The sequence below is a fragment of the Pipra filicauda genome, unplaced genomic scaffold (genome assembly GCF_003945595.2).
Source record: "Pipra filicauda isolate LSUMZ 115617 unplaced genomic scaffold, ASM394559v2 scaffold72_size3293161_pilon, whole genome shotgun sequence".
Classification (NCBI taxonomy): Eukaryota; Metazoa; Chordata; class Aves; order Passeriformes; family Pipridae; genus Pipra; species Pipra filicauda.
In genome coordinates this window covers 2,985,508-2,997,991 of record NW_024104898.1, presented here as the reverse complement: position 1 = coordinate 2,997,991, position 12,484 = coordinate 2,985,508, and the positions used below count along the sequence as shown (strand labels likewise).

General features: G+C 34.8%; 1 protein-coding gene across 3 annotated transcripts in view; it reads left to right on the top strand.

Annotated features, from left to right (window-relative positions):
- Nucleotides 1-12,484, top strand: part of BTBD9 (BTB domain containing 9) — a 111,625-nt gene that overhangs the window by 12,306 nt on the left and 86,835 nt on the right. For all 3 annotated transcript variants that reach the window (XM_027735018.2, XM_039389464.1, XM_039389465.1), the window contains 2 exons: nucleotides 767-986; nucleotides 4,173-4,292. In XM_027735018.2, coding sequence (XP_027590819.1) covers nucleotides 767-986; nucleotides 4,173-4,292 — 340 coding nt within the window. The remainder of the gene's footprint in view (nucleotides 1-766; nucleotides 987-4,172; nucleotides 4,293-12,484) is intronic.

The window sequence follows — 12,484 nt, the reverse complement described above, 5'->3', positions numbered from 1 at the left end:
GTAGCTGAGGGTAGGGATAGTTATCTCCAGTTATCTTGATGGAATATGTTCCTAGCATGCAAGAAGTTTATTACTGTGAAATGATGGCATAAAAAAATTTGCTTTACCATGTTGGTTCAAAGCCCAAGTAGCTAAAACTTGCCTTTTTCACTCGAGTTCATTTAGCTTTGCAGAGTACTAGAAGGTGATACAGCTGTCAAAAGAGCTATACTACCCTATATACCACCCTGCAAATTCATGATGCATCTTGAATATTTGATCCACATCTTGTACATTTTATGTGATTTTTAGTTTCCTTCCACTTATGAAAAACAAGACAAAACAAACACCCAAAACCAAAGTGAACAACATTTGAAATCAGAAAAAGAAGACAGAAAGGGCAAAAAAAAGTGTTAGAGGTATGGTGAGAAGCTGATCACAAGGAGAGACTAAACAGACAGACCAAAACTTTAAAGCAAGAAGGAAAGTATTGATTGAGTGAGGAAGGTGCAACAGAATTCTGTAAAATCACAAAGGGGACTGAGAATATAGCTATTACAAGCTAGTAAATTATCACAACTTTATTACCATAAAAGACCTAGGGGGTATTGAAGAAGCTAAATTTCTAAAATGCCTTTTTTTTTTTTTTCACTTGAGCATGTGTTTTTGGCTAAGAAAGGACACTAGCAATAAATCTTTGATCTGAACTAATAGAGTTGATGTTCGGAATACCTAATTTGCAGTATGAGAGTGTAAAAGTTAAACAATTATTTCCTTTTCTTCTTAGTACCAGGGGAAAACATTGCAACAATGAAGTATGGAGCACAGGTTGTAAAAGGGGAGCTGAAGTCTGCTTTATTGGATGGAGATACTCAGAACTACGACTTGGATCATGGCTTCTCTCGACACCCGATCAGTGACGACTGCCGTTCTGGAATTGAAATTAAACTAGGCCAGCCATCAATAATCAACTACATACGAATACTCCTGTGGGACAGAGACAGTCGGTAGGTGCCAAGTTGACATAAAAAGGGAAGGTAATGCATTTTGTACTAATGAAAGTTTACCAAATAGGAATTGTTTTAATTGTTTTCTGTTTGCCATTTATCAACTGCTATTGTTTTAGTTTGAAAAACAATTTTCTAGTTCATTGGAAGAACCCTATTTTTAACATATTTACATTATAAACATTGGATGAATTTTTTTCAGGTTTTTTCGATATGTCAAAACATAAGAAATGACACACTTTGACAATAAGGTTGGACTCGATCTTTGAGGTCTTTTCCAACCTAAATGATTCTGTGATTCTGTAATTCAGAGATAGTAAAATTTATTTAGAATGTGAATTACCAATAAACTACAGTAGTTATTAGAAGCCACTTCGTGGTTTTTAGCTATCTAATTGTTTCAAGTAAATTCTCCTAATTCAGTTCAACTGAAATTTATGTTTCTTCTCTATTTCTTTTTTTTATCTTTCTTTTGGAAAGATAAAAAAATAAAACTCTGAAGGTACAAGGAACTGCTTCATATAATATTATACTACTTGTCCCAGAAGATCAACCAAATTAATGAACCAATTACCAACCAACTTTATAAAATTTAAAGCAGTATTAGAAATATACTAATAGTGAGGATTTCTCTAGCAATTTTTAGAGAGCTTGTATTACTGGTAAAATGTCCCTCATCTGCAAGGCATTAATTAACAGCTGCTGAAACTCAGAGAAAAAATATTCTCTGTGGGACAGCTTAGTACAGAATTATCTGTTGTTTAGTGTCCTGTGCCCTTGATGTGAAATTTTTAGAACAAACCATTGTTGCTGGCAGAATATCAGACAAGATGGACCTCTACTCTAGAGATTTTTGTCTTCATAAAATACTGAGGGCACAGTGGTTTAGGATCTAGTTTCTGTGTCATCCTCATTTTTTTTAGTTTCTGTGGAAAGTTTGCTACTGGTCTTTCTTTTGCTTCCTATCAGATTCAGTACCGGAATTAACACTGACTGTCCTGTGCAGGGCCAGTAGTTGGACTTTGGTGATCCTAGTGGGTCCCTTCTAACTCAGAATATTCTGTGATTCTGTGAATTTTCAGTGTTTTTTCTCTCCAATAGCTCAACTGTCTTAAGATAAATGGAAATGGAGGCATTTGGAGTACTTTGTCCATTTGTGGGCTCCTCAGTGTAAGATACTGACCTTCTGGAGTGAGTACAGCAGGACACCAAGATGATGAAGGCTTGAGCACATGAGAACCTGCAGTTTTAAGAGGAGCAGGCTTAGAAGGGAGAGTTTGTTGCTCTCTCCTCACCTATTCAGTGGAAAAATGTAGAGAATACAGGGCCAGACTCTGCTTACAGCTGTGTGCTGAGAGTGGACACAAGCAAAAAGATAAATTCATGTTAAATAGTAGGAAAAAAATTCATAATGGGGTAGTTGAACTTCAGGAGAGTTTGGCCAGAGAGGCTATGAATATTAGCCCTTGGAGGTATGCAGAGTTTTACCAGCCAAGGTCTTAAGGACCTTGCTCTGAGATTGTCCTTGCTTTTTCTAGGGATTTTTCCAATCTCTCTACACTCTCTTAGTCTAATGATTGCCAACCACTTACCTACATCTTTCTTGTGGGATACATAATAATGTACAAGCACATGGTTGCTTCTTCTTGAACATCTTTTTAAAATATTCATTCATTTTAACTCTCTCTGTGAAGCTCTGGTCTACTGGATATTTTTAACAGAACCAAATCTAAGATAACAGGTGTTTTGCACCTCTACTTTAGAGGTGTTATTAACAGCTGAGTCTTAGATATAAAATTGCTAAGGAGAGTAGCTGTCCAAAGTGCCTCTGCTAAAAGATACTATCTAGCCTTAAAAAAAAGGCATATGATAATGTGAGTGTATTTTTGAGATAATATTTCTTTGTTTGGTACCTTCAGAAACCAAGAAATAGCATGTTATTTATTGGTTACAAGTTTACATTAATCTAATGATGATGTGAGAATCTCTTAAATTTTCACCACACAGAGGACTGTCAGTAACTTTTGTATCCAAACTGCTCAAACTCTAAAACGTTGGAGTCTAGTATGGTCAAATATGCATAGGCTAGTAATAATAATGTTGCAAAACCACAGTGTATTTATATGGGTTGTGAATATTACACATCTGATTGGTGTGAATGTGAAAGCTGATTATGCAATTAACATCTAAAAACCCCTCCAAGTGCGTCAATTGCTGTTAACAGCTCTCTAACATTTTAAAGGTTTTTAAACAGTACCACTTTAGACACCTACTCTTCTCAGTCCTCAGGAAAATTGGAAATATTAACAAAGGCATTAATGTTTAACAAGAAATGTTTCTGTAGAACTCTGGAAGAGCAACTCCTCTTTAGAAATCAGCGGGGAAGGATGTTAAGTGCTGATGTGATGCTGCTGAAATGCCTGTGAATGTTGCAGACTAGTATATTAGGAGAAAGAAAATATGCTGAAACATATATTTCATGACTTGTTGCTCCACAAGTCAAGTTTCTACTTAATTATAAGTGTCACTATTGTAGGTATAATAGGGAATTAGCTATGGCTTTAAGGTTCTAGTTTGGGTTTGTTTTCTCTTAACAGGAAACTATAAGCTAAACATAATTGATAAGCAAGAGGAAGACAGAGATTTTGTTGGTGACTTTTTTATTTTTCGTGAGGTAATTTTGGAGTGTATAAGGAAGTAGTGACAGGCTTAACAACGTATCATAAAGAACTGAAAGGGTTAAAAGTGAAGAACAGCATCAGTGAGAATGACCTTAAAGTAAATTCGCTTTTTTTAAGTGAAGGGTTTGAATTTGCATTTTTGATCTGCTAATTGTTTTGGGTTTTTCCTTTATTGATTTGGCAGTAGAAATAGTGCTTTAGTTTTATTTCATGCAGAAGGAATACAAACTGTTATTGTTTTTGTGATTGAGTTGAAAGTCTCTGTTGCATTTTTTGAGGTATCTTACAGTGAATGCAGATTGTGAGTGTAAGGATGTTTTAAATCATTCTAAAAATGCCTTAACTGCATGACAGTTTATTTTCAAAGCTAGTTGGAAAACAGGGATCTGGGTAGGAATAAACAGCCTTCTCTTCAGCACAACTGAAAATCCAGAAGACAGTGTAAAATTTAAAACCTAAAATGTGTCAACTTGTGTTCTAACCAGTGTTTTCTGACAATCCATAGGTCTTATTCCTACTACATTGAGGTGTCCATGGATGAATTAGACTGGATTCGGGTTATTGATCACTCTAAGTACCTCTGTCGGTCCTGGCAGAACCTGTATTTTCCTGCCCGTGTCTGCAGGTTAGTTCATCAATGTAACATTGCATGGCTAACATTAAAGAATGTGGGCACCAGAATAAGTTGCAGGATTTTGCTACTGCATTATGTATTTCTAAAAATGTATTATGTACACAACTTTCATCAGCTATCCTAAAATTTTCTATCTTGGTGGATGCTTCTTTAATGTAAATATAGTTGATAAAATGTACTTTTTTACTCTGGTTTTTCCATATCTACTTTTTTTTTTTGACTCATACTCATGCTTTTTTGCAGCTGATACAATTTTTTTCCACTCAGTAGTAAACGTTATCCCTTGACTGCCTAAATGTTAATAATGCATTTACATACTTACTATAGAACTTGGAAATGTATCTTTATATATCTTATATATTTTCTGCTGATGCACTGAGAGACTGTTTTAAAGTTGTGAAAGAGTGAAAGGAGGTTTGAGCAATGCCTTGTGTAACCCAAAATACCTAGATGGGTTTAAGCAGTATTAAGGTGATGATGGTTTTTTTTACTGTAGGTGCTGGGAATTCTGGAAAAAGCTTATAATCAGATTGAAGCTATTTTATCCAAAAATTGAATCGAGCTCATTGAGGGAGAGGCCACAATCTCTAGATATCGAAGATACTGTTGTCATTAGGTTTTGGGTCATAGGCCCAAGGAGAAAATTACGTGTACTGTGATTGTTTGGGAGATGCAGAGTTTTTATTCGGCATAGCAACTCTTGGAATCCCCAAGGAGGAAAGTGCTTTCTTTTTCCCAAAGAATGACCTCTTTCTCTGATCCTTACTGCTCTGCAACATTGGATTGCTGGCAAGCAGTTGTAGTCTATGGGGAAGGGGTCTGGCGGGTCACTTGTGTGTCTCTCCTCGGATAAATCTTTCTCAGCCTTGCTGTCCTTTCGTTAAGTTCATACTGAATGTGACTTGAAATTTATTTTTCCTTATACAAACAAATACATTCTCACTTTTTCCCTGTAACTTTTTTAATTCTGGTTTTAGCGTTTTTCTGAAACGGTTGGTGCAATCCCTTAGTTTGTGTGTGTATTGATAAATTTTTGCTTAAAGATGTCTGTGATAAATCACCTAGCATTGATAAAATGTCCATGAGTTGGTAGGTGTTTTACATTTCCTGGGGGTATTTTTTTTGTGCGTGACTTTAGCTTCATGCAAATTGGATTGATTGTTTGTATGCACAGGGTTTTTTTGCTTCCATCATGTTACCAAGATAATGCCTAGGGACTTCTCTGTTGTGATGGGAGTTCCCTAAATTGTTTTTTCAAAAGGGCTGCCATTCTTCGGCCTCATTCAAAGACTTGTCCAAAAGTGACTATTCTATTTCAACAGCAGTTTATCTGTTTGCCATCCACCCTCCCAGGTGTCTTCATCTGTGTTTGAGTGTGAGTGTGCTGTCTTTTGAGAGTGTCATTGTTCTGTGTTCGTGAAGGCCCTTTGTAGCCTTGCCTGAAAGTGCAGAGAGGGAATAGAGGAGGCGAAAATATTATTCCAAAGTTTTAGAAGATACCTTATGCGTTTTTTGGCACAGAAGGATCTCTTGTACTTTCTAGCTCTCCAGTGAGCTCCTAATCCTCTGCAAGTGACTTGCCCTCTTTTAGAGGAGCAGATTATCAGGAGGGAGATCATTTCATGTGATGCTTTCATATGCACAGGGATACAATTTCCGCATGCACAAGCACATCTGGGAACCTCCCCCTTGCAGTTTTATTGTAGTACATATTGGAAGTATACAGTTGTCCAGATATCTACAGCACAAATTTCCTTATCACATAATCCTCATGCCTCAGATTTTTCCTGTTCTGCTCCATGATTCACAGGAAGCACGTTCTATTCTATAAATCTCTGTTCCTCATTATCATATCCACAAAGTGGTGGGGAATTCCTTGGAGGTGCAGCTTATTTGAAGAGCAAGTGAAAAAGTCATGTAGTAGCATAAATTTATGAGTACTTATTGTTAAGGAGCAGTAACCTTAAGGCACTCACCTTAAGGTGAGTTCTCAGTTGAGTCAACACAATAATTCTTGGCTGTTCTGTAATCTCTGCTTACATCAGTGAATTGAAGCCTACACTGTAGTAAGAATGCATTTGCTAGTCAAAAGTAAAAGTGGCTGTAGTTTACTGCTCTATTACGTGTTTTTCCTGTAAATAATAAGAAATTTTACATGTAATTAGAGATGTAAAATTGCTGACTAATTTTTGAGGAGTTGCACTTGAAGAACTTTTTATTTATTTATTTATTCATGTTAATATAGTTAGTTAGATCTAACTTGAAGGTTGGCTCTGCTTTGATCTGGAATTTGGACCAAATTCCCTCCAGAAGAGAGGCTTTGAATAGTGGAGGCTACATACAGTTACATATTAGTATTAAAGACTTTTATTTATCTGTCTTTTAATTAATATTCTGTTTAGAAAGAACTAAGGAAGGACTACTAAACTTTTTCTTGTTTCCAATTTCAGTGTTTTGTGATTATGTTTTTAAAGTAGTTCTGTTTACTTAAATGAGTTAAACTAGTTATTTCTAGGATATTATAATGCATAGAATAGATATCTTAAAATGTGTAGCAGTTTTTGTCACCTAAAAACAAGGTGTTCTCTAGTCTTTTGAGCACAGACTTAAAATATGAGCTAATATGTGGTTATGTGAGAATGTATTCTTTTATTATTTGATATTCTGTTTTTACAGATAAGTTATGCATGCTTATCAAAGGGCAGATATGTTTTAGGTGTTTTATATGCCCTGTTTTATCAGCAGATAATAAGAAGAAACTAATTTTTTTAATTTGAAGTCGTAAATGCCTGCCCCATTTTTAGAGAAAGACTATAATGTAACTCAGCAAATCACTCATATTTACTAGCACTTGGTTAATCAATATATTTTTTAATTTAAAGCTAATTATATTTTCATATTGCTCAACGCTGCTTCTGTTGTATACTCAAGTTAGTGTGGCAAGTCCCAGTGCCAAAATGTTCTTGTTAATGAACAAACAGTACAGAGGACTGGATTGCAAGCATCATGTTTTCCTCAGTCTTCCTGCCATTAATTTTCACATTTATTCCCTTTTTGCCTTAGTAATGCAGATAATATTTTTGGAAACAGCCACTTTGGGAGCCATGCTGCGATTTTTTAGAGGGTTTTTTTTTATTTAGCAGAAGATCACGGACTAAGTGTCTTATCAGTACAGGCTTGAGATAGGTGGTGTTTTGATTTTTTTCATTTTTAAAAAAAGATTATTTTAACCCAAAGTGCTTTATGACATCACTGTATAGGATGACATTTTGAGGAGCAACAAAGAATTGGAGGCTAGAATTACTAGCTGGGTGTTTTTATTCCCACACCATTTTTCAAAGCGAGGGAGTAGAACATGTCAGATTGTGTACAGGTTGTTGAAGGACAGCCAGTTTGTGTCTGATACAGTAGAGCAATTGTTCAAACAGATTATAAAGAGGATATGAGCCCTGTAACATTAGGCAAGGTTAGTTGCCTTTTTGAGTTACCTTCCACATAAATATTAGTTTTAAAAGGTGAGAGCTGTCAAGGGCTGAGCTGATGTGTTCATCTAAGTTTTAAGAAGCTACTCAAACATTTCCATGGGTGTAAAAATTGATGTAGTGTGTCTTCTATTTACATGTACGCCAGCTGAGGTTTTTGTTTCTCTTTGAAAACCTTTAACTTTTCTCTTAAGCAAATTCTGTCTATGTTGAAATCTGCAGTCAATGCCTCTTTCACACTAGGTGGATGAAAAAAAATGCACCGTTCTGGCAGTTGGTTGTTAAATAAAACAAATAATTTATACCACAGTGAATTAAGACCAATTCACCCTCCTTAATGAGTCATGTGCTGTGTGTGTGATAGTCTCTGTCATGACTTCGATTTTTTTGATATATGGGACATTGTGAAATATTCACAATAGTGTTAGAATTAGGGGCATTATTGTGCTTCCCATGAAAGATAATTTGTACTTGGCAAAGCATGTATCAAACCATCCAACTAGTTAGGCAGAGTCAAGTGAGTAACATGATAAGATTATTTACATGCTTTGCTTCTTCCTGTTACTACTTGCATGCTCCAGCATATAGGTTCAGAGTAACTTTTGCCAACCATAACCTTTGTTAGATTAATAGATGTTAAAAATGGAGGGGCAATAACCAAAGACTGAAATGCTAAAATAAAAAGGAAATGAGAAGACTGTTTATGCTTTCTCACACTCATCAAATGATTTATTTGTTATTTTTAAAATGTAATTCCTGATTTAGATATACAAGCTAATTTGTACCAGGAAGATTATTTATTTGGTGTCAAAGCCTAGTACTACAAGTGAGGGATGTTGCTCTACTTAGAGGGCTTTTAGTAAAAAAAAAAAAGGTAAGTATAATATGTGGGGGGTTTATTGATAAATTGTGTTTTAGGCTTTTAATTTTTGCTTTAAATACTTTTAGAATACATTATTCTACCACCTTTGAAAAGTGAACAGCCCTATAGGATGCAGAAAAAGCAACTAAGAGAGTGAGATTACAGGGCAATTTTTTTTTCCTTTTTTTAATATGGTACTGTATTTTTTTAGAATTTCTTTTGGTCCTACTTTCATTGTTTGTGCCTTTATAGCAATTTTCATGTAGAGCTGAAAACTCTTTAGAGGGAAGACAGGACACAGAAAATATTCATGTAATCAGGTTTCTGTCAAAGTTAGGAACATGTGATGAACCCAACATGTGTTGGGTTCATAGTTCTTCCAGCTTCCTCTTGTAACACTGAATGTTAATACTGGTAAAGATCTTTGAACAGGCAGTGCTGTTTTCTGTTTTATCCTGCTCATTTTTTTCATCATTTCATTTTTTTTGCATTTTCATCTTTTTACTTTGTCCTAGACCACAAAATATGAAAAAATTCCTTAAAGAATTAAAAAAAAATGAAAAATTTTGAGGTCTCGAAGAAAGTCAAATGTAGCCACAAGATGTCACTACAATAAAAGTTTAAAAGTCTTATCTTCTTTCTGTTTAAACTCCTTTGGTGAAACTGTTATTCCTACTGTGTGCTTTGTTTGTGTATTAAAACTTCCCAGATTTACGGAATCATTCTGATTTGCTGTTTATGCTGTAGAGGGGCAAGTACAGAGATGGTACGTAAAATCAGAAGGAAACTCGATTTATTTCTCATGTTTCATCTGACATTGGATGATGCTGAGTTTTGATTAGGGGAGTATTTGGCTCACCCGACTAATTTAGGGTTTTAAATTAATGCCACGTTATCAGTAATATCAACATTTGAAAAAGATAATGAAAGGAGAAAGAGGTCAATTTTTATAGGCATTTACTACTATTTTAATATCTTACCTCTTTTTGAGATATTATAATGTAACTTATCAAAAAGAAATATTAATTACCGCTGCATAAATTTTTGTCACTAAAGCATTTTTTTATTAAGAGAGTTGACAGATCTTTGTAGAACAATGCTGTGAATATGGGAAATTATTTAAGCATATTCTTTTTCCTGTTTTTTAATTTGCTTTGAACTCAAAAATATTGAGGTTTTCTAATACTAGTATGTTGAATTAATAGTGATATTATATGTTTAAATGCCTTAAAGCACTTGGCTGCTGTAAGAAGTGTGGCATTACAGTTTTTTTTACTTTAGAAGGTGTACTCGTGTATTAAATGTATTTGTTGGTGCAGAGAGATTTACTTGCCTTTCCTTTTATTAAGCATTAATGCTACTGGGTGGGTTTCTTGTTTGGCACTTTAACAGTTTTTGCTACTAATGATTACACCATTTGTAATCCTCTGCCTGAGTGAAGACAGATTAAATTGTAGACCCTGTCTCCTGAACATGGAAGAAATGCAAAAAGAGTAAATGTTTCAGTACTAATGCAGTTCTAGACTAAGAAATACCAGTAGTTGTGCACAATTATTTTGCACATAATGATATGCAGAGACATTAGATTCTTAAGTATAGTCTAGACGACATTTTTCTTTAATTCTGTTCTTAATCAGATAGCTTCACATAACTGTGCTTTCTGCTGGTGGTGATGCAGTAATTTTATTTTTCTTTCCACCTGGAAAAGTTATTGAAATTAGCTACTGATTAAGCAGCAATGTCTCATTTTCAGCTTTACCAGTAGGTCTCTGACATTCTTATCTATAGTAGATACCCATTTTGCAGTTTTCCTGTTCTTGGTGGAATCTCAGTGGACAATAACTTGCCAAAAGGCATTCCAAATACAGTTCGATTTAAAATGTTGAAACGAGTGAGGAATCAGCTCTTGAGGAAAAAGCAGGTGAAGCATTGTCCCAGGTACTGGAAATAAACTGAGGGGAAAGCAGTGTCTGCAGATCTAATTTAGTACTGGTTTGTTTTTTTTCACATATCCTCTCCCCTTCCCCAGTAGGGAATGCTGGTGTTCAGAAAAAGCATGCAGACATCCAAAGGAAGTTTTTGGACATTGTTTTAACTTAAAATGAAACCCTACTACATCATTGACCTAACTGGAAAGCATAGGCTAAGAACTGCTGGCAGGAGCTGGGTAGGGCCTTCAGTCAGGCTGGAAAGCATTGGAAATTTTTTTCATCAGTAAGTCATTAGTATCTTTATAAAAAGACTTCCTGCAAATGGAATGATTAAACTTGGGGAACTGAATCCATCTTTACCTTAGTTACCGCATTTGAGAACTACAAATGGTTGCACAGGCAACATGTTGATTAGTTATTTTGTTTATACCGTTCTTCAGAAAGCATTGACTGTTATGTAAATATTTTATTTCCAACTGTGCAAATATGCTGATGTTTCTGAGTTTAGGCAAAAACCCCCAATCTTGCTACATAATTCAGATTACCTTTTCTTTATTTCTGGATAACTCAAATTTTAAAATCTTTTCCTGATTCTAATGCTGTAAATAATTCAGTGATAATGTAATGTCCAGAGATAAGTAAAAAAAATCTTGGTTTGTATTACTAAAACATATTAATAAATGAAAGCAATTTTGAAATGTTACTCCAGACCTTTGAGGCTTTTCACTGACATTCTTTTTAAAATTATATTTTCAGTGCAGCCATGCAGTTTGCTTTTTTGTTTGTTTTGGGAGTGGAGAAGAAAGCTAATCACTCTATTAGGATGTGATCATATTGAGGAGTCTTTATTGACATGTTTCCAATGCCTTGTTTTTTCACTGTGTGAAATACAAGGAAATGGATAGGTAGGTGCTGCTTATCTTTCTATCTATCAGTGCTTAAACATATATATTTATTTTTTTTTGCAGTACATGTTCAATCTGGCATTTTTTTTCTTCCTAAGATAATATGGTAGCCTGAGATTTTTCAAACAATGTAGATCATCTACACAGGATCAAGAAAGCTATTGCCTCATCTAGGGTGGAGTGTTAATTGATTTAAAAGGTTTCTTTTCTTCTGTTCAGGTTATGTATACTTTTGATCTTAAGCTTATACTTCTAATTTTGGCTCCAGATGTGCTCCTAGTGATACAGAAGCTCATTTCTCTTCAGTAATAATCAATAACATTTTTCATCAAGAACTTTATCAAGGCAGCTTTTTTCTTCTCAAATTCCTTCTTCTGTCTGTCAGAGCAGTTTCAATTACCCTAACCTAAAGAGCCCAACCCAGCTTTGAGGAAAAGCAAAAAAGCTGGTGTGCATTTAAGCTGTTGATGACAACCTACCAGACGACTTATCCTCTGAAAATGAGTATTTGCCTGAAAAAGTGTGTGCAGAGGGTCAATATGGCATGTATAGAAATATCTGAGAAATGTGGAGAGCCTGCCAATGCAGTTTGTTGGACATGAATTATAAAAAGGTGTAATATATTCTATTCTTTTTACTTCATAGTTTAGAAGAAACAATTAACTTTTTAAGAGACCTAGATTACAATATTTCTCATGTTTGGCATAATAAGTAGGGGTTTTGTAGTATGGTTAGAATTTTTGTAGTCTGGATTTTGACATATTTATTGTGAGTTTCTTAAACCCCAAATTGTCTATAGGTCTGTTTTCAACCTGTTTCACCTCATAAATGAGATCTGACATAGGTAAAAATTATAAGTAATTATTGAGCTTGACAGTGATACATAAAGATACAGCTAAATGTTGTTATCAAATTGTTTATAATAATTCTACAGCAAGTTGTATTTAAAAGTTAATTTTGCTTAAGAAAAACCTATTTATACGGCATCTTCCACACTCCTTTT